Below are 21963 nucleotides of genomic sequence, written 5' to 3' on the forward strand. Positions count from 1 at the left end.
GCCCTAGCCTTGGCCAAAAAGTGGGCCAATCCACTGATGAGCTGTCAATCATGAATTTTGGGGATTAATATTTACATGGTGGGACACGTTTGCCAAGTATGCTAATTCCATATTCAAAGTTCAGATTACCAAGCTCTTATGTAACTGGAGGTTTGCTTAGGTAACGCACGTGAGCCATTTACACGCCAGCTTAGGTGTCACCTGGCACACATGTTCAGGATCAAAGAACGTATATCAAATGGGCCCCATACTGCGGATGCCCTTCGCCACTACGTAAAAGTATGGTAGATCGGGTGTCTTCCACATGCATTGCACGAGCACTTTACTGGTGCTAGACACACATTTTCAGAATAACTGTATTAACAGTCACGATGAATTTTGATCTTAATAGGGAAGCTGGTGCCTTGAATATGGCAAGCTTAAGGCTAAGGTGGAATCTTTGCAAAGAAACCTCAGGTATGGACAGCCTAACCTACTATTATAGTCATATCTAAGTTAGTTATCAAGCACCCAATCTCAGTAGAAACTCAAACATGTGCAACATGGACCACTGATATTTTAAATAAAAAAAAAAAGTTCACTGGTCAGATGTTGTCCAATTTTCTAATTGGGACTCGTTGAGTGCTGGCCATTGGCCAACAAATGAACAGTCCAAGTTTCGTGCAAATGCCATGTGTGTGACATGAGTGCTTGATAATTAACTTTGATTGATACAGTATGTGAATGGAAATGAAGCTGTTTTTGTATATTTTCAGGCATTTTACAGGGGAAGACCTCGACACCTTGAGTCTCAAAGAGCTGCAACAGTTAGAACACCAGCTTGATGCTGCATTGAAACATATAAGATCAAGAAAGGTGGATTATTTTTTATTTTTTTTAATCCGCTTGTCATTCCTTTCTGATTTTTTCTCTAAAATGATCCGAAGGATGTGAAATGCTTCGGAAATGGGCGGCATGATTTTGGCCCATGTGAATGGACAATGAAAGGGAAGGCGGTTAACCATCATAAGTAGCTAACTGGATGTTCATCTAAAAGTGGGCAAGGAAAAATGGGACATAAGTCGGGTGGTAGAACCGTCTCTCTGGAGGATACTTGTTACGGTTACATTTTCAATCAAGATCGTTCATCTAGATTCACCACCGTGGATGGAAAATGTTTTGAAATGGGCATCCAATAATCCTCGCCAGACTTCATGGTGACGGCTTAAAAGTAGTCAATGTTCAACATTTAGCGCAGGAAAGTGAACTGAAGTGATGGATATGATTGTCTGACAGAAGTGAATGATCAATCTGTGACAACATGCTATAATGAGAAAGTACTAGCCCCTTCCCTAAATTACAACTATTAAGTATGTTTTGGATTGCACCCTTTAGTTTTTAAATGTACATTGTTGGTCTAGATTGTTTTAATCTTGCAACGGAGATTCTTTGTACTTGTCTCTTCTTTCTTTTTTTTTAGTAAAATATTGTTACCGTTATTTGAAGGTCGTTGCATGCCTATAAGTTTTTTAAGTTGTAAGCGACTTTTACTTAAAAATGACTTTTAATGACTTTTCATCCTCAGCTGTATAAAGTTCCCTGACAATTTTTCCTTTAAGCAAGGTGTACCAAATCGGTTACGTATTGCCCGTATCAGCCGATACGTAATGGTAACGACCAATTCCGTTACGCAATACAGGGGTTGAAACAGTGAACCCCCCCAGATTTTGTCTCGAATTGGTCATTACGGTAGGTGTAACGGCTGTTACGCCCTATAACAGCTGTTACTACCCTGTAACGGTCTAGGCGTAATAGTTATATGCAGTTTTTTTGTCTTTTTAAATTGTGGTTTTTTCTCATTTTTCAGCACTTTTCTTTTCCAATTTTTTTTTTCTAAACTATACTACAAATTTCGACCACTCTTAATTTGAATTTGAGGATCAAGACAAGTTATTTTAAGGATTTTGTTAAATCGAAGCTCCATGGGCTATTTTTTGAAAAATCTTAAAACATAGTTATTTATACATTTTTCTTTAATTTCTATTGTTATGATTGAATATGATGCATTATTCAAATTAGAACATATGAATGTGCATTTTATAAATTATTTAACTGATTTTTTTTGTATTTTTTATTTTCAGACTATTTTCGTTCAATTTTTAAAAATTAGCAAACACCTAGACATGTGAGATATTTTGATATTAAATCAATTCTAATATATCTATCATTGGTATTAGATAGTTAGAAAATTAATTCTATGAGTTTTGTAGTCAATTCCAGGTTGTCAGGTTCATAAATTCATCAAACCACTCAATATAGCTTTCCCACCAAAGAGTAGACCGTTACACCACCATAAACATGCTCAAAATTATAAATGAATGCATATTTGGAATATTTAGAATTTTATGAATTTAATGAAATTTTTACTCTTTTTTTTATAACAAAATTTTTTTTTGACCGTTACAGGGGGCGTATCGGCCATTACAAGGCCATAACGGTTAATACGGCCCGTAACTATATAAGTAACTATGAGCACCGTTACGCCCACCATTACTGCAACGGTACACCTTACTTGTAAGTGACTTATAGGGGTATACTTATCGGGGTATTTCCTCCTTCAAACACCACCTGTAAGTAACTTATTTGTGAGTCACTTTCACTTTCAGAACTACTACCTGTAAGTAACTTATTTGTGAGTCACTTTCACTTTCAGAACTACTTACCCGTAAGTCACTTTCCACTTACAGAACTTACAAGCATCCAATCAACCCCTTGAAAATTTTCAAAGGCCACTAATAGAATGCGATAGGTGGAAGGGTCCACTGAGGTACTGTCCAAATCAACAGTTTAACCTGCCACTTGAACTGTGAAGCAGTGGTTCTAAGACATCATTTATAATGGCCGGTTATGCTTACAAGAAGTTTTTTTAAAAAAAATGTTACAATGGTTGGTCCTTCAATCATCTCCCTTTTAAATTACCTTAGAATCGGACATCATAGTTATAAAATGGTAGCACCATTTGTCGTTATGTTATATTTACGTAATAATGATCTTAAGACCTTGTTATGTAGTTTATTAATGCATGCAAAATCTCTTTTCTAATGCAGAACCAAATCATGTTTGATTCCATTGCGGAGCTTCAAAGAAAGGTAAGATCCCAGACACAACATATTCTTTTATTTCAAGTTACAAAATGAATTTATACTTGCGTTGCTGCCGGTTTCAATGAAATGGAAGGGCGAAAAAAGAAACGAAATAAATAAGTTAAAAGACATGCAATGCTGAGTAGTTTCAGTGTAATCACATCCTCAGCAATTGATGATTCTGGTAATCTTATCAAGTGGACCTCCTCTTTGGCTCGTAGTTTCAGCATAATCACATCCATTGCATTGAAGGAGGCGAATGGGGCGTCCGATGCTGGTGGGGATTCCCTTCCCCTGTCTAAGTTTTTTGTTTTCGTGTAGTTGGTTTTCTCAGTATATCATGAAAAAAAAAAAATCATATGGATCATGGTTAGCAATTCTGGCTAGGGCAAAAGTATGGTATGATGGAATTCAAGTACGAAAAATGTGATTAAAAATTCCAATCTAAAAATTAGAAACTTGAAAAATTGAAGAATATGTTTGGGTACAAGATGATTTTGCTTGAAAAGTTCATACCAAAAATCTGGCTATAAGTGACTTTTAAGGTTTTCTGGTGGAGAAGTTGGAGATTATGTTTTGTGTACATTGATGAGACAATTTCAACTTTACAAAAGAAATGCAGCTTTAAAATGGAAGGTTAAAGCCGTGTTTGGTAGACACCTAAAAGAGTTGATCTCATTTTAGCTAGCAGTAATTGTATTATAGATCTTGATCTCTAATAAATAATGAGTTCATATTAACAGTAATTATGTGTTAAATGTCAAGATTTTTAATACATAATTACAGTTAACTAAAATGAGATGAACTCATTTTTGGGAGTTTACAAGGCCAAAAATTTTAATATGGAAGTCAAAAGGCATTTTAAATGAAAACAAGTATAAAATGTATTAAGTACACATTTTATATGTAGGCCAAATTGTGCGAATTAAACCATATCTTTTGAATTACGCACTGGATGGAAAGGAACCTAACAGAGGAATTTTACAGAGGAAACAAACAGAGTATTACGTAATGGTTTGAGAAAAGAGAGAGACAGTGATGAATATGATTTCCTTTTCCGAGGTTTTCCGAGAAAAATGTAGAAATTGATGTCACCCATTAAATAATTTCCAAGGTCACGAAAGAGGCAAACCAATTGATTTGGATTCCTTTCCAAGGTTTTCATATATTAGTATCTCCAAACCAAACAGAAGGATTATGGTTGAATTCTACAGTTCCCCATTTCCATGGAATCCTCGTTAGTTTTCTGTATCCACATTTTAGGTGTCTTTTCTCCAAAACAAATTTATGTTTCTTTCCCGTTTTTCTGTAATGCTAGTCTCCGAGAAGACGTTTGTTTTCCTATTCAATGCTTAGGCATCTAAGATAATTTAATTATGGCTCACCATGCCTTTCTGTTAACTTTCATTTCTTAGTTGCTAATGTGACTGCTACCGAAGCTTTGATGTCAATGGATGGATGGATGTTGAAACAAACATGATGGGAATTTGGATATATGACTTAACATGGATATCATTATCTGTTCATAACATGTTATTCGTGTTAGTGTTATGGTTTTGGTGCAGTCCACAAGAACCCCACTTGAGAAAGGGCTGACATCTGGAGGAAGGACCACACATGGTCATCTCTAATTTGGTTGGATTTACGGTTCTTTGTAGTTTCAAGCTTTTGTAGGATTATTTGGGCCCTTTTTCTTCTTTTTTTTTTTGTTTAGTTAGAAAGTCATAAGTTTGTTAGAGTTAACCACTAATCACTAGGATCAGTTAGAAGTTAGTAAATGTTGTTCTATAAATACAATGTTTGAGATATTGCCAGGGGCTTTTGGAATTTTAAAATAAAACTTAATTTTCTCTTCTAACTAGAGAGAGAGAGAGAGAGAGAGAGAGAGAGAGAGAGAGAGAGATTCCCCTTCTCTTGCTCTTGTTGAGGTTGGGTTCGTTTAACACTCAAGAGATTCGTGGATTGTCCTATCTTGTAAGATTTCCGATGGCCTGTGCTAGAGCGGCTCACTGATGTCAGATTCCATGCCATGGGCGGCTGCACCGTGGGTTCTACCCACCCCCTCCTGCATCAAGTTTTATCAAGAAAGTTTTCACGCAATTATAGCACTAAATATCATACGAAACTAAGTTGACTAGTTGAGTCAACCAAGTCGTCTCAGTTTTGGTGGACAGTTAAATGAGTCATGAGATCGAACCAAATGAGAGTTGGCATGGGTCAGACCGGTTTCGGTCTTTAGTTGAGTCACACCCCAAAACATTATTTAAAACCATGCACATAATGCTACCAATCTTATAGTATCACCACATGATGTATTTTTTTTAGTTAGTTTTGTGAATGCTATCTAGTACTGATTGGTACACCAACAATGTGTGTACATGGCTCCACCTGCATTATGTTGAAACCATCTCCCACTATGGGCTGTTGGTGCTTGGTGGTGCAGGGCAATCCCTGCATATTTTGAAGGAGAAATGCACAGGGATTCCCTGCACCACCAACTAACAATGGTGGATGGTTTCCACAAAATGCCCATGTATCTGTTCATGTGTTACCATGTCTACGCTCGATATTTCCCTACTTATTTCTTTCAACTCTCCACGACATCTCTTCATACTGCTTTGACAACAAAAATCATAATAGGATTGTTTAGAGTTTGAAAACAAGAAATGTAGCAAAACTAGAAGATGGTAATGGATTTATAAGATGGAACCTGTTAGTCAGTCGGGGGGGTGGCAGTTCTGACTGTTTTGAAATAATAGCGAAAAAATTCTCATCATAGTGAATCCCATACTCTTCAAACGCCACTTAAAATATTTTTTAAACCGCCAGAACTGCTAACACTGACTAACAGTCTCCATCATACAAATTCATTACCATCCCAAACTAGATTTCCTAGTTTTGTGCTATGTTCCTTGTTTTCAAATTCCGAACAATCCTACTGTGATTTTTGTCATCAAAGCAGTAAAGAAAAGATTTCATGGAGAGTCTTCAATGAAGTATGGTAAAACATGAGCAGATGGGACGTTTTATGTGTTGCACGGGGTGTGAAGGTGCATCTAGGCTAAACCAACCACCCTTTATAACTAATAAATCCAATGTAGTTTTTGCAAGCCTGGTGCTTGCACAAAAATATGATTGTTGTTTCTATGTGTATGTATGCACCCAAAAATGTGCAAGGCCAATCACTAATGGTACATACATGCATGCACACATGTATGTATGTATGTATGTATGTTTGTAAACGCTATTATGACTAGCCTGGCAAGCATATACGAGGTTATTACACATAACAGTTGTGGCCGTGCACAGGAGAAGTCGCTGAGGGAGCAGAATAACATGCTAGAGAAGGAGGTAGCTTCTGTGTTATTTCACGCATGAAACTCATTTCATTGTTTATCCTTTGCCTTTTTTTTCTGCTAGTAGTAGTAAAGAGAGTGAGTGATACATGCAAACAGATTCAAGAGAAGGAGAAGGCAATGGCCCAGCAGGCTCAGTGGGAGCAGCAAAACCAATCCCAAAGCTCACCATCCTTCCTGCTTGCAAGCCCACTCCCCACTCTAAACATTGGGTATGCTCTCTCTCTCCACTCTAAACATTGGGTATGCTCTCTCTCCACTCTAAACATTGGGTATGCTACATTGGGTATGCTCTCTCTCTCTGCAATGGCGGACTATACTGTATACTGAGAGCAAAATACATTGATACAATGCAGCACATATCACCAGGGAAATGAAGTGGAAGAGGAAGGGGCTCGGCCCCCAGCCCGGACCAACAGCCTCATGCCGCCTTGGATGCTACGCCATGTCAATGAATAAACAGGTGTGCAGAGTGCATTTTTTTTTTTCTTTATTTTTGAAGTATTAGTGTTCGTAGTGGGCTGTGGGCATAGGCATGGATATGTGCATACATGGGGAAATGAAAGTGTAAGGATCGAAAACTGTAATCTCACTCCCCATATATAAATATCCTATATTAGATTGATAAAACATGCTTCATCAATCAAAAAGTGGGCCTCGATTAACTTGTAAACTCACTTTGGATTTTTTGGGCCCTTTTTTTTTCCCTTTTGTGTGTGTGTAAGTGTGTGTGTGAAAACCATCTCTACATGTCCTGCACGCCCCCCCCTCACTCTCTCTCTCTCGCATGCACTTACCTCCTAGCTTGAATATATAGATCTACACCTAGCAGTTTGCTATAATACATCCCCACAATGTCATATGATATGTCAGGACTAGCCGTTGGACTTGGGGTCATGTTTGGTGATCCAAACGACTTACTAGATGGGCTTCGTTGTTTTATTTCTTAGGACTAGTAGTTTAAGTTGTAGAATATGACTCTAGATCCAACACTGTCTTGGCAAACAATATGTAAGGATGTATTCTAGCAAACTTCCCCCACCAATATTTATTAGCTATGTGTGCCCCAGAAAGCTAATCTTTCACGTTTTACCTCAGTTATTTTTTGTTAATGCCATGATATTTTTCGCCTCAATTAATTATGTTTGTGGAATTCATAAAACATGTGGATATATTATAAGTTGAAAGGGAGAGTTTCCCCTAATTGTCCAATAGGAATATGACTTTAGACACAATAGTCACTAGCCAAGGGAGAGAAGTGTTACATGGATCTCAGCACCCCAAGATCCATGACCATATAAGAAAGAGTGAGTAATCCATGAAAGATATATTAGCGATCAAAAATCAACAATGAGTTGATGTTTGTGCTTTTTACTACATAGGACCTTGAATGTTCAAGGAGGTGAGTTTTTAGGTTTAGACCTGGTTGAGCACTTGCAATTGACCAGATCATGTATCAGCTTTCACTAGTCCTTAGAACTGAGGTGTAAGCCAGCACCTGAATGGTAGACAAGGTGTGATTGAAACGTTGAGATCTTGGGTCCAAAAAAAAAAATGTTAAATTAAAAAGAAAGAAAGAAAAAACAGAGAGAGAGAGAGAGAGAGAGAGAGAGAGAGAGAGAGTAATGGATAAGATTATTTCATAGGCTTGATCTTTAAACATAAGCAAACCTTATTGGGGCGCAATAGATGGATGGACCCGATTGATTATTCATCTTCTCATTTTCATACGGTTCCTTGCTAGTATCAGTATGTTGGCATGTTTCTGATATCTGAGTTGCACATAAGGTGTACTAACAAGCTGACAAAAAAAAAAGGTGTAAAAAGGACTAGGAATGGTCCCCGGCCTGAAAATCTGGCTAGTGCACTAATCAGTTTGGCCACACCTATGCATTACATGGACTATTCATCTTTTCCCATTCTATCTTTTCACGGTACACATGCGACCCACCTGAGTGAATCAACCTGAGCTTTTTGTCAGTGGCCCACAAGATGAATGGCCCTGATCTTGTGAATGTCTGCCACGTGTACTGACATGAAGCCCTGAACGGGAAATTCTTGTATCCAGATGCCCATCATCAAGCCCAACCACTCATCATGTGGGCTCCAATCACGTTGAATGAAGATCGTTGGTTATCACTTCAAAACCGTCCATTTTATCCGTACGTGGAGTCTAGCTGTTAAATGGACTGGGAGGCTCAAGGTTATACCAATTGGATGATCCAAACCATACTATCAAAGCGTGGAGGAATGGATGGTCAAGATCAAGCAGAGAAAAATAGATCCAATCAGGATCTTGGAGCATGTATTGTGGGGCCCACCGTGGATAGCTTATGATTCCAAAGAAACAGAGATGATGCTGCTATCTAATCTATGGCTCGGAAGACAATTATTATAGCAAAATGACCAAGATACTGAGGGTTATGATCATCCCATCAGTTTTGTTTATTTATTTATATGTTTATTATTATTATCATCGTGGCCTGGTAATAGTCGCATGGAATGAATGGGCGGTCCAGATCAATGGCTGGACTGCTAACGTGCCCATGGCCCACCTTAGACTTTTTTTTCCACACATAAAGAGGTTACGTTCGCTTATTATCTTTGGGTTTCTTCACGGGTGGGAGCGACGGATCCACATCGTCCATCTCATGGGTCCCATCCATGGAAAATCCACTTTGATGGATTCCAACTTCTGGCCATCTACTGACAACACTGTTTAGTTGAACGGCTTGGATCTAATAACCATGTGGGCCAGGCTAGCCCTGATGAGCAGGCCGGCTTCATTTTTGTGCTAAGTGGCTGGGATTGGATTGGATTGACCTTGCCTTTGATGAGACATGGCCAAAATATCAAGCTGATTGAACAATCCCATCATTTGATTAGAGGGGAAGAAAATGTGTAAGGTCAAGATGGAATGTTAGTACATACAAACAGAAGATGAGCCAAAAGCATTGTTAATGGAAGGGGAGTGGTATCCCAGTTAAAAAGAGTTTTTCTCTTTTCTTTGTGAGGTTCCATCTTTGAGATTGCCATACTCCTTTAAAAGGTTACCAAATGCCTTGGTAGATAAGACCTTTAAAAAAAAAAAACAAAAAACTTTCTAGGAGACTTGAGTTTATTCATTCGATCTATCCTCTTCGTCTTCCCTTATTTTGGTCTAACTCTTTTCTATTACCAAAGCCCTGCTAGAAAAGCAAGTGATGAGCTTTCTTTGAGGTAACTCCATTCATTTGGTTGGCTGGGATTTGATTTGCAATCCATTCATCTAACATATCAGCCTTTGTAACAGCATTTCAAAAACCCAGTAACCAGACTGGACGAAATGGACAGGGACCAGTTGGAACCAGAGCCAGCGATCAAGACAGACTGGGTCACCTTAAAACCCACCCAGCTAAGTGGGTAATAATTTTGTAAGAAAAATGCAACCACATCACTCAAAGCTTTGAACCCCATGACTTGGGCTGGGTTTTCAAGGTCCTCAGGTTGGGTTCTGGTTGACAGAATTCAGGACAGGTTCAGTGGTTTGGGAACGTACAAATGTGCTTCGGTCGGACTGAGTTGGGTCGAGTATACAGGAATTTGGGATGGGTTGGGTCCTCTTGGGTCTGTTCAGGCTCAGGTTGACCCTCAACCCAACACAACCTGCCCAAGTTGCACCCTTACTTCCAACATATTCACAACATAGACATTTTGATCAAACCACCCAAGTTCTCATGATTGACAATTTGCAAAAGAGGAATGATTTCTTCCGAATGTGTCTTATGCATTACCAGGACAAGTCGATGAATCATCTATTCATCCATTGCAAAAAAAATGTTTCAATCTTGGCATGGCGGGGGCAAAAGAAAAGCAGGGAAGAGGATATTGCGTCTATGCTTGTTGGCCAGGATTTGAGTCCTATGGATGGAAAGAATCAACCGATGTTTCAGGAATCGCAAAAGATCACCAGCGGAGATTGGTTTTTTGGCAAAAGAGCTGGTCAAGGAATGCACTATTGAATCTAAGTTGATCGTGGTGGATCAATTGAAAATAGCTGGTCAAGGAATGCACTATTGAATAAGGTGCATTCCTGCACGTTTAACTGAGAGAAGTGATTACTTCAAGGTCACAATTGAAAACGAAAGGTTTGAACATATAATAAGAAGTTGTCATACAACCGGTAGTCGGTAATCAGCACTCCCCCAATGATATCATCATCAGCTAAGCCGACATTTGGAAAGAATTGCTGGTGAAGCAGATTAAACCAAAAGACCAGATTGAAACATAAAAAACAATGCTGCACCTCAAGTCTTACTACCCCTATGCGGATAGTAGATTACAAATTGGGTTTAGCAAATGGTTTATGAATACAACAGCTGTTTGACTGTTTATGTTTGTTTCTTTTTCTTTTCTTTTTTTCAGTTACAAAGAAGAGTTGTGAAACACTAGACCTACTAATAAAACAGAGACACTGAATGATGATTTTTTTCCCTTAACCTGCAATGTGCAGATGGGGCACTGAATATATTTAAAAAGAAAAAAATAAAAATCAAGGGTGCAGCTACTCATCTCACATCATCATCTCCCTGCTAACCTCCTCTTCCTCCTCGCAATCGCAGTTGCCACCTCCATCAAGCAAATGTTCCCTGAAAAATACAGATGGACAACCTCTTTATTTTTAAATAATTTTTTGAATAGTAAAAAGTAGACAGCTGGGCCTCCCTCCCATTTTTAAACATCCACTTTTTTTGTACATCTGACCCACCTGCTGAGCAGACGGGTGACTTTTATGGCAGCTAACATTCACAATGGGGCCCAGCTGATGAATGCATGGACCATGAAGAAGATTCTCAATCCCCTTTGAACAAATTTTCTAAGCAGGGCTCAGAACAAAATACTGAAAAGAAGAAACAGAAATGAAGAAACACACAATCTGAAAATGCAAACAACCCCCTACGGCTGCTGCTAATTCCAGATCCCTAAGTTTTAGAAATGGCTGTAGATTACAGTTTCTCAGAGATGTAAGTAGATCTTTTCTTCTTTGTTTTTTTTTCCTTCGTCTTTCTTTACAAACAGGAATGGAAGTTGAAAGAAGTTATTTAGTTACAAGTATGAATGGATGAATTTAGCTTCTTAGGCAAATTGTATCTGGATTTCAAGGGAACCCAAATCCATCTGAGGCATGCATCTGGAACAGTGAGGGATTTCTGCATTGCATGGGATCCTATTGTTCTGCCCCTCTTCCCACCCAGATCATTTGAGGTTTCAACCTGAAAAGTTCTAGATATAAATTTGGGCAAGAAAAGCAGTGCTGGCCAACAACCTTTTCTGGATATCCAAATGAAATACCCCAAATAGCTGACCCTCGACTTTTTCTACAGATCCAATTGCACCCTGCTGCAACTGGATATGGATTAGAGAAGCAGACAATTAATTAAAAACAAAAACCTCAAGATTGTAGAAGTTCGCAAAGATAACTAAACAGTTGGGGGTTCACTATGCTCATAAAATCTGACTGACATGCCCTGTTCCAGTGTGTGACCAAGTTTAGATGACCTTGGGCCCAAGAATTGGGCCAGCCCACTGAGCAGGTGAGCTACGCATGCATGTTGATTGTAAGCATGGTTTTAAGACTCGGACTAGTAACATGGTTCTGATCAAGTTCGACTCATCCAAGTCCCATGCAACTCGTCCAAGTTGACTTGGACATGGTCAGGCCTGATCAACTTCAATACCATGAGTCACCCCTGAATCAGGAGTATTGACTCAACTCAAGTTTGGGTGAGTCGGTCCGAATCCCTGAGTCTTTTACCATGGTGGAAGCAATTGTTATCTTTCTCAAATCGACCATTGCTTTCATACACATTTTGATGCAAATTAAAATCCACAAATTAGCCAAGTGTTTAACCCTCTCATCCATCCTGGCCCTTGATTTATCATAATCTTAACCATCCATTCTTAATTGAATAATCACAATGACTAGACACCCTCAAAACATGCCACAATGTGACATCTTACCCATAACTTGGCAGTAAAGTGAACAATGTCAGAATTGCACAACTTTGGGCCCTATTTGGCAGGTGATTCGATAGGTCACCCAACAATACAGTTTATGACATCTAGACACTTGATGCTCGAAAATTAGTCCTATTAACAATTATGGGTGTGGGCCTACGGCCCAGTAGGATTTGATTATGGGACTACAGCTAGACATTATATTTGTTGTATTAGGGGCAGTTTCATCATATTTGCTTCTTATCACTTAAAATATAATAGAGAGGGAGTGGGGGCACGTAACCCTAGTCACATCTTTTCTTCTCTCCTCCTCTCTTTCTTCTTTTTTCCCTATTTGGCAGGTGATTCGATAGGTCACCCAACAATACAGTTTATGACATCTAGACACTTGATGCTCGAAAATTAGTCCTATTAACAATTATGGGTGTGGGCCTACGGCCCAGTAGGATTTGATTATGGGACTACAGCTAGACATTATATTTGTTGTATTAGGGGCAGTTTCATCATATTTGCTTCTTATCACTTAAAATATAATAGAGAGGGAGTGGGGGCACGTAACCCTAGTCACATCTTTTCTTCTCTCCTCCTCTCTTTCTTCTTTTTTCCATCTCTACACAAGTCTACATGGTAGTAGAGCAAAGGTTAGAAGTGGTTTGGGCCCCATAATCCTCTCCATTCCACCCCAAGTTGTTGGATGTAGATTTGGGGATCTTCTATAAATGTAGGGGACTGATTGGGCTTTAACGGAAAGCATGTTACTTTTTTATTTTTCTTTTTCTTTTTGCCCGTGAAGAAAACATGTGTCATTCTTAAAGTTGTTCGTTTGTGTTGGTTGCCTTGTGTAAATGCAGTTTTTGGTTGAATATTCTTACCCATAAAGTCATGTGCAAAGTAGGAATGGTTTTGACATGGATTAGAGCAATTCTGGGCAAGAAATTTTTGTGTTATATGATTTTGGATGTGTAGACGTGTGTGGATCTACCTCTAAGATCAGTGTTCTTCACTGGTGTTGAAGTTAATTGTGAAATGCGTACGGAACCCAAAAGTGTAGTTGTTGGTTCCTCATCTCTTAAAGAAATACAAAGACCCTCCAATGCATCAATTATTTATGTGAAGTTGAATGTGAAGAATAATCTAATATGGGCAAGTCTATCAAGGTATTCCTCTTAGCCCGCAAAAAGGATCAGTTCCTCACGGATCCTAAATCAAAGGAATTTGATCATAAATACAGACAATGGATGCATGAGAATGCCCCATATTCGATCTTGGTTGTGAAATAGCATGGAATCTGAAAAGCTCTAATATAGTATTCTTAAACACTGCAAAAGATATTTGGTATACTGTAAGGATGATGTACTCAGAAAAACTATTTTCCATGTGTGTCAATTATATGAGATCTTCGCTATTCAAAAGGGGATATGACTCCTTGTGAGTACTTCACAAAATTGATTGAAATGTGGGAAGAACTTTCCATATATCATCGTATTACCTTAAATGCCACCTTCATGAAGAAGCAGTGGGAAGATATGATGATGAGGACATCACGTACACCCTTGCGTATGTATCACAGGAGGAGGTGGGCCACACTGATTTCCTTGTGGCTAGGCGAGTATCCGTGATTGTGCTAAAGACCCCATGTGCATGTGCGAGCATCTAGAAGACCCCACACTGGGAAGATGCCATGGGCTGCTTTATGGAGTGATCTAGGTCGTTGGATCGGAGGGACATGACGATTGGACCGTTGGATTACATGATCGGGCCATTGATCGTGGATCGTCCACTTTAGTTTTTCTCAGCTTTTATCAATTTATAGGATTTAGTTTTGTTTATGTTATGTTTGGACACCATTATGAGTGTTTTTAGTTGACTTTAGTTAGACTGGGTCTATTTTTGTCAAAATTCACAAAATATGGTGTTAATTGTAATTTTCGAACTTTCTTGGATCTATAAAAAAGGGTGGGAGTGTGACCTTCTCCCTCAATGTATTTTGTAATTTAAAAAATTAAATTTTAAAAAAAAAAAAGAAGAAGAAGAAGAAGAAGAAGAAGAAGAAGAGGAGGAGGAGGAGGAGGAGAAAAGCTCTTACTTTCTTCTTCTATCTTCATGCGATTTGAAAATTCTTCCATGAGATTTGGAAGGGAGATATTGGTGCGAGGCTAATCTTCATTATCGGAAGTGCGAGGTCTCCATCTATCCTCACACCACCTTCTCTTTTCTTCTCCATCCAGGTATTTTCTTCATGTTCTTCATTCTCTCAAACCCAACTTTCCCATACCCATCCACGATCCAAACCCTAACCGACCTAAACCCATCCACCTCACGCCACACATGTGACCGTACAGCCACACGTGTGAATCCCAACTTGCCCCTTTTGGTTACCCATCATCACTATATCAAAACCCCTTCTCTTCCATCCCCAAAACCCTAACCCTAAACTTAAATTACCTAATTTTTCTACTTTCTCAAATTACACAAACCCTAATTTTCACCCTAAGTTGTATTAGGTTTTCTATTTTGAAATAGACTATACCCTATGCTAATTGGATGTCCCTACATCCATTGGATCCTAGTTTCTTTTTATTTAATGATCTTGTGTTACGATATTGGTAGCTTAGGCTAGGATGATGCATGATGTTCTTTTGATTTTCATGATATTTGTGATGATTATAGCGATATTTGTATTTTTTTTGTTAAATATCTTAATTCAGCTATTTGATCTCACATGTTATTTGGTCCATGCATCGATCCTGCATCATATGAACATAGTGAAACTTCTGTCTAGACTGCCAAAAGAGTACCAATCGGCAAAAGATCAGATTTTGGGAGGACCTTTTATTCCCTGGATAGCAGAGATTTATGTAAGGCTTTAGAAAGTCTCCTTGACAAGTGAATTCGAGAATGTTCATGTTGATGCATTAGATAAAACTACATCGGTCACTTCATTCAGTTGTTTTAGTTCACATGGAGGTCGTAATGGACATGTTGGTGATGCAGGACATGAAATTCAAATATGATGTGCAAGATTTTCAAGCTTTAGATTACACACTAGTTCAAAGACAATCACACAAAATTCCACATCCCACATAACGTCAAGCACTCAACAAGGGAAATCTATGCGGGTCCAGGACTACACATGCTAGGGCTGGATTAAGTAAAACTATAGACCAAACAATGCTCAAATGAGAGTAAATTCATCCACGCATGCACAAAAATATTTCCCTAATCCAAGAGATTCACAGGTTCAATTCGGGGAACCCTAGGGTTAAAGAAAATGGATAGAAATTAGAGATTTAGGACAATCTAGGGTTAGGGTTAGGGAAATCAGGTGAGAGATGAGTGAAAGAGAGGAGAGAGAGAGAGAGAGAGAGAGAGAGCCTGTAACCAACCCACGCATGTGGACAGCAGGTTGGGCCGGATGCACGTGCGCTGATGGTTGGCCGCACGTGTGTGGGGCCCACGAACCAAAAAATGCCCTCTTGGGTCTGGTCGGCCAGCGCTGAGCTTCAAAACCTCCAAGATTCAAATCAATCCAATGCACGGTCTGGGCGTGGTGCTCCGCCGAAGTTTCAGCCCTCCTACAAGGACAAATTCTGGAATTCTACTGAAGAGAGGAAAGTTGATGCAATAAAGATCAGATTTGTAGCGTAGATGATTGTGGGAGATGAGAAGGGTGGACGGTAGAAGATGGTAGCAAATCGGGATAGATATGACTTCGCACCACGGTAGTTAGCCCTTCAAAGAAGGGAGGGCTTGGCACCTAATTAGGTTTTCAGAACTCGGAAAGGAGCAGGAAAGTGCAGCAATTTTTATTAATCTTCATTAAGAAAAAAAGGCCTACAAGGGGTGCTTATTTAAAAAAAAAAAAAAAAAACCATATACCCCTAAAACTCGCGCCATGTGTGCAATTTATTACTTAGCGATGAAATAAACCAAAATAAAAACTAATCAAAGAAATCTAAAGCGTCCATGATACTCTAAATAACATTAATAAGCAAAACCTAAAATATGAGATTAATTCGACTAGTGGGCCACGATCATGAGATCCCATGATGGGCTTTACTTGACTAACGGGCCCACTCCAGCAAACCAAAACTCAGTCTTCTAGCTAGGAGACCCTCCCTGGATGTCGTTATCGATCCAGATCGACGGTGGGGCCTTCCTCCTCCTTGCGTACGTACGTAGGAGGGGCGGCATGCGCGTGCGTGTGCGCGTGCGCGTGATGTCCCCATCAGAGACTGATCTTGGACAACTCTTTGGTTGTGAATGAGATCATCAATTCACGTCATAAAGCTGGGATTCCTGATGTAGTATGCAAGTTGGACGTGACTTCCACTTGACCAAGAACTTCTAAAACCCGCTTTCCGACACAGATATTATCTAATGGTCCAGAATATCCTCTATTTCCTCTCTAGGTGTGGGAAAGGTAGGTATGAGAGATATAGGCTGGGAAAATGGGTCGGGAATGGTAGGTATGGGAAATAGAGGCTGGAAAAATAGGTTGAGAGGGGTAGGTATGAGAGCTAGGGGCTGGGAAAATGGGTCGAGAGGGAGCCATGGATGAAAGGAAAGGTTTGGGAAACCAGGATGGTTAGGTGACAGGCCGGACAATGTATCAGTGGTTCCCTGAAATGCAACTAGATCCTCCACATTGAATGTGGGACTAATTCTCATGGAAGGTGGAAGATCTACCTCATACGCTTTAAAACCGTTTCGTTTTATAATTTTGAATGTTCCAGCGCTACGCGCATGTAATTTATGAACGGCTCCCTGAGAGTACCGCTTTGGCCTGATGCCGACCATCACAGAGTCTCTTACATTGACTTCCTCGAAACGTTTATGTTGGTCTGTAGAAAGTGAGTAATGTTCATTACTAGTCATGATCTTCTGCCTGATTTCTTGATGTCATGAATGAATGTGATGCGCAAAAGACTCTGCAAACTCTAACGGCTTATGGGACAGTGACATAGGGATAAGATCAATAAGTTTCCTAGGTTTATAACTAGTAGCGACTTCAAAAGGACTTAGACCTGTGGACCTATCGACAAAACTATTAAACACAAACTCGACTATATATAGTACGGTGTCCCACGTCCTGGTGTGTTGTATATCCCTCATAGGGGAAAACTCATCCGGTAGATCATCAGGAAAGATATCACAAAACTCATCCACTACTGGAATGGCCTCAGTAGGTAACTCTACACTAGCCTCTTGACCACCTGCCTGAGATTGGGCATCTTTTCCAATGGTGGGGTTTGTCCTGGTGGAGGTCTCTAGTTGGGTAATGTGCACATCAAGTTGGTCAAAGCATTGGTCTATATGTTGTTCCCAGCACTTACCCAAAGACTCAAACTGCTGGGACAGCTTGTTTAGTGACTCTTGCAATTGTTCCATGTTTAGTGTAGGGTGCAAACCAAAACCATAACCTATACGTATGGGCATACGACTGCTAATTCCACCAAAGGACTTCCTACTATGACTTTATGCAACTAAATGGGACTAAATGATCCTATGAGACTCTATATGAGGGAAACTACGCAGTGCTACCAAAATTCAGCAATATAGTTGTCAAAATATAAGAAAGTTGAAAAAAAAAAAAAAAGAAACAACCTAGTTTCTAAAAACGAAAAAGGAAAGTTTCTAAAAACAAATTAGGAAAGTTTCTAAAAAAACAAATTAGGAAAGTTTCTAAAAAAAGCAACCTAGTTTCTAAAAACGAAAAAGGAAAGTTTCTAAAAACAAATTAGGAAAGTTTCTAAAAAAAACAAATTAGGAAAGTTTCTAAAAAAAAAAAAAAACCTAGTTTCTAAAAAAAGAAAAGTAAAGTTTCTAAAAATGTAAAGTAAGTTAGCTTTTAAAAAAGAAAAAGGAAAGGAAATCAGTTTCTAAAAACAGATTAAGAAAGTTTCTAAAAAATTAGTTTCTAAAAACAGAAAAGGAAAGTTTCTAAACATAGAAATAGAAAGCTAAGTTAATTTCTAAAATAATTCAAATAAGGGGATAACAGAAAATTTCAGCAGCTTATGTCAGGGTTTATGGACCTTTAAACAGCCATATATGATGAGAATTGATGCATAATGGACATAAACAACTAAACCCTGAACATGTAATGCATTCCCCTATAAGAACCCTAAGCTCTGATACCAAATTTGATGCAGGACATGAAATTCAAATATGACGTGCAAGATTTTCAGGCTTTAGATCACACTAGTTCAAAGACAATCACACAAAATTCCACATCCCACATAACGTCAAGCACTAAACAAGGGGAATCTGTGGGTCCAAGCCTACACATGCTAGGGCTAGATCAAGTAAAATTATAGACCAAACAATGCTCAACGGTGAGTAAATTCATCCACACATGCACAAAAATATTTCCCCAATCTAAGGGATTCACAGGTTCAATTCGGGGAACCCTAGGGTTAAAGAAAAAGAATATAAATTGGGGCTTTGGGATAATCTAAGGTTAGGGTTAGGGAAATCAGGTGAGAGATGAGTAAAAGAGAGGAGAAAGAGAACCTGTAACCAACCCGCGCATGTGGACAACAGGTTGGGCCTGACGCACGTGCGGTGATGGTTGGCCGCACGTGTGTGGGGCCCACGAATCCAAAAAACCCCCTCTTAGGTCTGGTCGGCCAGCGCTGAGCTTCAAAACCTCCAAGTTTCAAGTCGATCCGATGTACGGTCTGGGCATGGTGCTTTGCCGAAGTTTCAGCCCTCCTGCAGGGCCAGATTCTGAAATTCTGCTGAAGAGAGGAAAATTGCTGCAATAAAGGACAGATTTGTAGCGCAGATAATTGTGAGAGATGAGAAGGGTGGATGGTAGAAGATGGGAGCGAATCGGGATAAATGTGGCTTCGCACCACGGTAGTTAGCCCTTCAAAGAAGGGAGGGCTTCGCACCCAATTAGGTTTTCAGAACTCGAAAAGGAGCAGGAAAACGCAGCAATTTTTATTAATCTTCATTAAGAAAAAAAGCTTACAAGGGGTGCTTATTTATAAGAAAGCCCTATACCCCTAAAACTAATCTCCATGTGCGCAAACTATTACTTGGTAATGAAGTAAACCAAAATAAAAACTAATCAAAGAAATCTAAAACATTCATGATATTCTAATAACATTAATAAGCAAAACCTAAAATATGAGATTAATCCGACTAGTAGGCCATGATCATGAGATCCCATGATGGGCTTTACTTGACTACCGGGCCCACTCCAACAAACCAAAACTCAGTCTTCTAGCTAGGATACCCTCCCTGGATGTCGTCATCGATCCAGATCGACGGTGGGGCCCTCCTCCTCCCTGCGTACGTACGTAGGGGGGCGGCGTGTGTGTGCGTGCACGCGTGATGTCCCCATCAATTGGGCATGGTGCTCTCCATGGTAGTAGAGGTGGTAAATTCCCAAGGAGAGGTAGAGGCGGTTGTAGTGGTCAAGGAGATCGTGCGTGCACTCATTGTGGCCTAGCAAATCATACTGATCGTTTTTATTAAGATCTTCATAGAAACCCCCCAAAGAATAATCAAGCCCTTGGTGGAGGATGCTTCTTCCAATGGTAGATCCACCACTCTTCCTTTATCTAATTCTAGTAGTGATCATATTAGTGTTTCACTATCACAGGAGAGATGTGTGAGTTTTCTATCTTTTACTGGTTCCACATCTAACGATGCTCCCACCACCTCTACAACCACTTTGGTTCAATCAAGTAAACCATGTCTTTTGTTGTCTTCTGCCTCCTCTTGGATAATCAACTCTAGGGCATCCGACCATGTCTCTAGTAATAGTAATCTCTTTTCTTCCTTTAATTGTGATTTACCAAATACATTGGTTACTATGGCTGATGGTACATTATCTAATGTCTTTGAAGTTAGTACTGCTCAGCCTAATGTATCAGTCTCTGTATCGTCAGTTCTATATGCACCCAAGTTTTCATTTAGCCTTTCATCTATAAGTAAACTAGCAAAGACTTTGAATAGTGTCCTTCTTTCCTTCCTATTGTGTATTTCAAAACCTCAGAACGGGTAGGACGATTGGTGGAGGTTGTGAGAAGAATAGTCCGTACTATTTAGAGAGAAAACTAGTAGGTGCGGCAATTTCCTACAAATTCGGCAATTTAATGGTATTGCGTTTAGGACAACCCTCTCTCCAAAATCTACAAACTCTCATCCTATCTCGTCCCAAGATGTCAAAGTTAGAGTATGTAGCATGCGAGATTAGTAAACATCATAGAGTTCTATTTAGATTTGATTTAAGAAGTGATGTTATGTTTAAATTAGTCCATAGTGATACATGAGGACCAGCTCGAGTGCCTAATTTATTATGTTTTCTCTTTGTTGATGATTACTCTAGGATGACATAATCTAATAAAGCATAGCATAGGTCCAATATCTTTCATGTATTTCAGAGTTTTTATAATGAAATAAATAGTCAAGTTGGTGCAAAATTGTGTATGTTTAGGTCAAATAATGCCCTAGAAATCGTCTCAGCTAAGTGTATTTTTCTGAGATATTCTTGTACTCAAAAGGGCTATCAATGATATTCCGCCACTCGTAAGAAACATTTTATGATTACGGATGTCACCTTCTTTGAAAGTGTTCCATTCTACACTAAAGATGAGCATATTGTCAAAGCCACATCTATGGAAGCTCCCTTGCTAAAGTATTTCCTTTAGAATTTGATATTCAGATGCCATCGCCACCTGAAAAGGATTTCACCAAACTAATTAAGCAAGAGGAGAAAAGACCAAGCATTACAAACCATCCCTCTTCATTCTATACAATCGACTACTAAACCAACTTAGATCTTAGTTCTTCTAAGTCTCCAAAGGTTGCCGATCATCTCCCTATTGCAATCTAAAAAGGTAAACATTCTTGCATTACTTATCCTAATCTCTAATTTTGTCACCTTTACCCATTTCTCTACAAATATCGTAAGTTTGCCCTTACCTTCTTTGCTCTATTCATGCTTGAGATAATCCATGAGGCTCTGTCAAATGAAAATTGGAAAAGAGCTATGGATGAAGAGATGGAAGCAATGTACCCCAATGATACTTGAAAGCTAACCAATCTTCCTTCAAGAAAGACTCCATTCAAGCCTTGAAGGGTGTATACAGTTTAGTTCCTGCCTGATATGTCAATTAATTATTATAAAGCCATGTTAGTTGCTAAGGGATGTACTCAAATTTACGGAGTAAATTATCTGCATACATTTTCATCAATGGCTAAGCCAAATTTCGTTCAGGTTGAAATTTTTTTCTTTATATATATGATCATAGAGTGTCCCCGCCCCTTTTTAAGGCGAGATTAATCCCTGTGGATGCACGGGTTGTAATATCACTAGCTACAAATCACGATTGGCCTCTCTTTCAGCTGAATGTGAAAAATGCATTCCTCTATGGAGATATACATAAAGAAGTCTACATAGAGCAACCTCCTAAGTATGTTGCTTAGGGAGAGTCATCTAAAGTTATCCAGGTTAAACAAGTCTATATATA

At 39.2% G+C, this 21963-nt stretch overlaps 2 protein-coding genes across 7 annotated transcripts in view; one reads left to right on the forward strand and one right to left on the reverse strand.

Moving 5' to 3' along the window:
• Positions 1 to 7155, forward strand: part of LOC131219430 (agamous-like MADS-box protein AP1) — a 67607-nt gene extending 60452 nt beyond the window's left edge. Inside the window, exons 3-8 of one of the 2 annotated variants that reach the window (XM_058214553.1) lie at positions 392 to 456; positions 756 to 855; positions 3087 to 3128; positions 6432 to 6473; positions 6578 to 6690; positions 6835 to 7155. In XM_058214553.1, coding sequence (XP_058070536.1) covers positions 392 to 456; positions 756 to 855; positions 3087 to 3128; positions 6432 to 6473; positions 6578 to 6690; positions 6835 to 6937 — 465 coding nt within the window. In that variant the 3' untranslated portion in view covers positions 6938 to 7155. The remainder of the gene's footprint in view (positions 1 to 391; positions 457 to 755; positions 856 to 3086; positions 3129 to 6431; positions 6474 to 6577; positions 6691 to 6834) is intronic. The other variant, XM_058214554.1, reaches the window with a different exon arrangement.
• Positions 7156 to 10737: 3582 nt separating this feature from the next.
• LOC131219431 (ultraviolet-B receptor UVR8) overlaps positions 10738 to 21963 on the reverse strand; it is a 32398-nt gene continuing 21172 nt past the window's right edge. For 3 of the 5 annotated variants that reach the window (XM_058214559.1, XM_058214561.1, XM_058214556.1), the window contains 2 exons: positions 18992 to 19236; positions 10738 to 11106 (listed from right to left, as the gene is read on the reverse strand). In XM_058214559.1, coding sequence (XP_058070542.1) covers positions 19137 to 19236 — 100 coding nt within the window. In that variant the 3' untranslated portion in view covers positions 10738 to 11106; positions 18992 to 19136. Of the gene's footprint in view, positions 11107 to 18991; positions 19237 to 21050; positions 21169 to 21963 lie in introns of all 5 variants that reach the window. The other 2 variants (XM_058214558.1, XM_058214557.1) reach the window with 2 other exon arrangements.

The sequence above is a fragment of the Magnolia sinica genome, chromosome 11, assembly GCF_029962835.1.
Source record: "Magnolia sinica isolate HGM2019 chromosome 11, MsV1, whole genome shotgun sequence".
Lineage (NCBI taxonomy): Eukaryota > Viridiplantae > Streptophyta > Magnoliopsida > Magnoliales > Magnoliaceae > Magnolia > Magnolia sinica.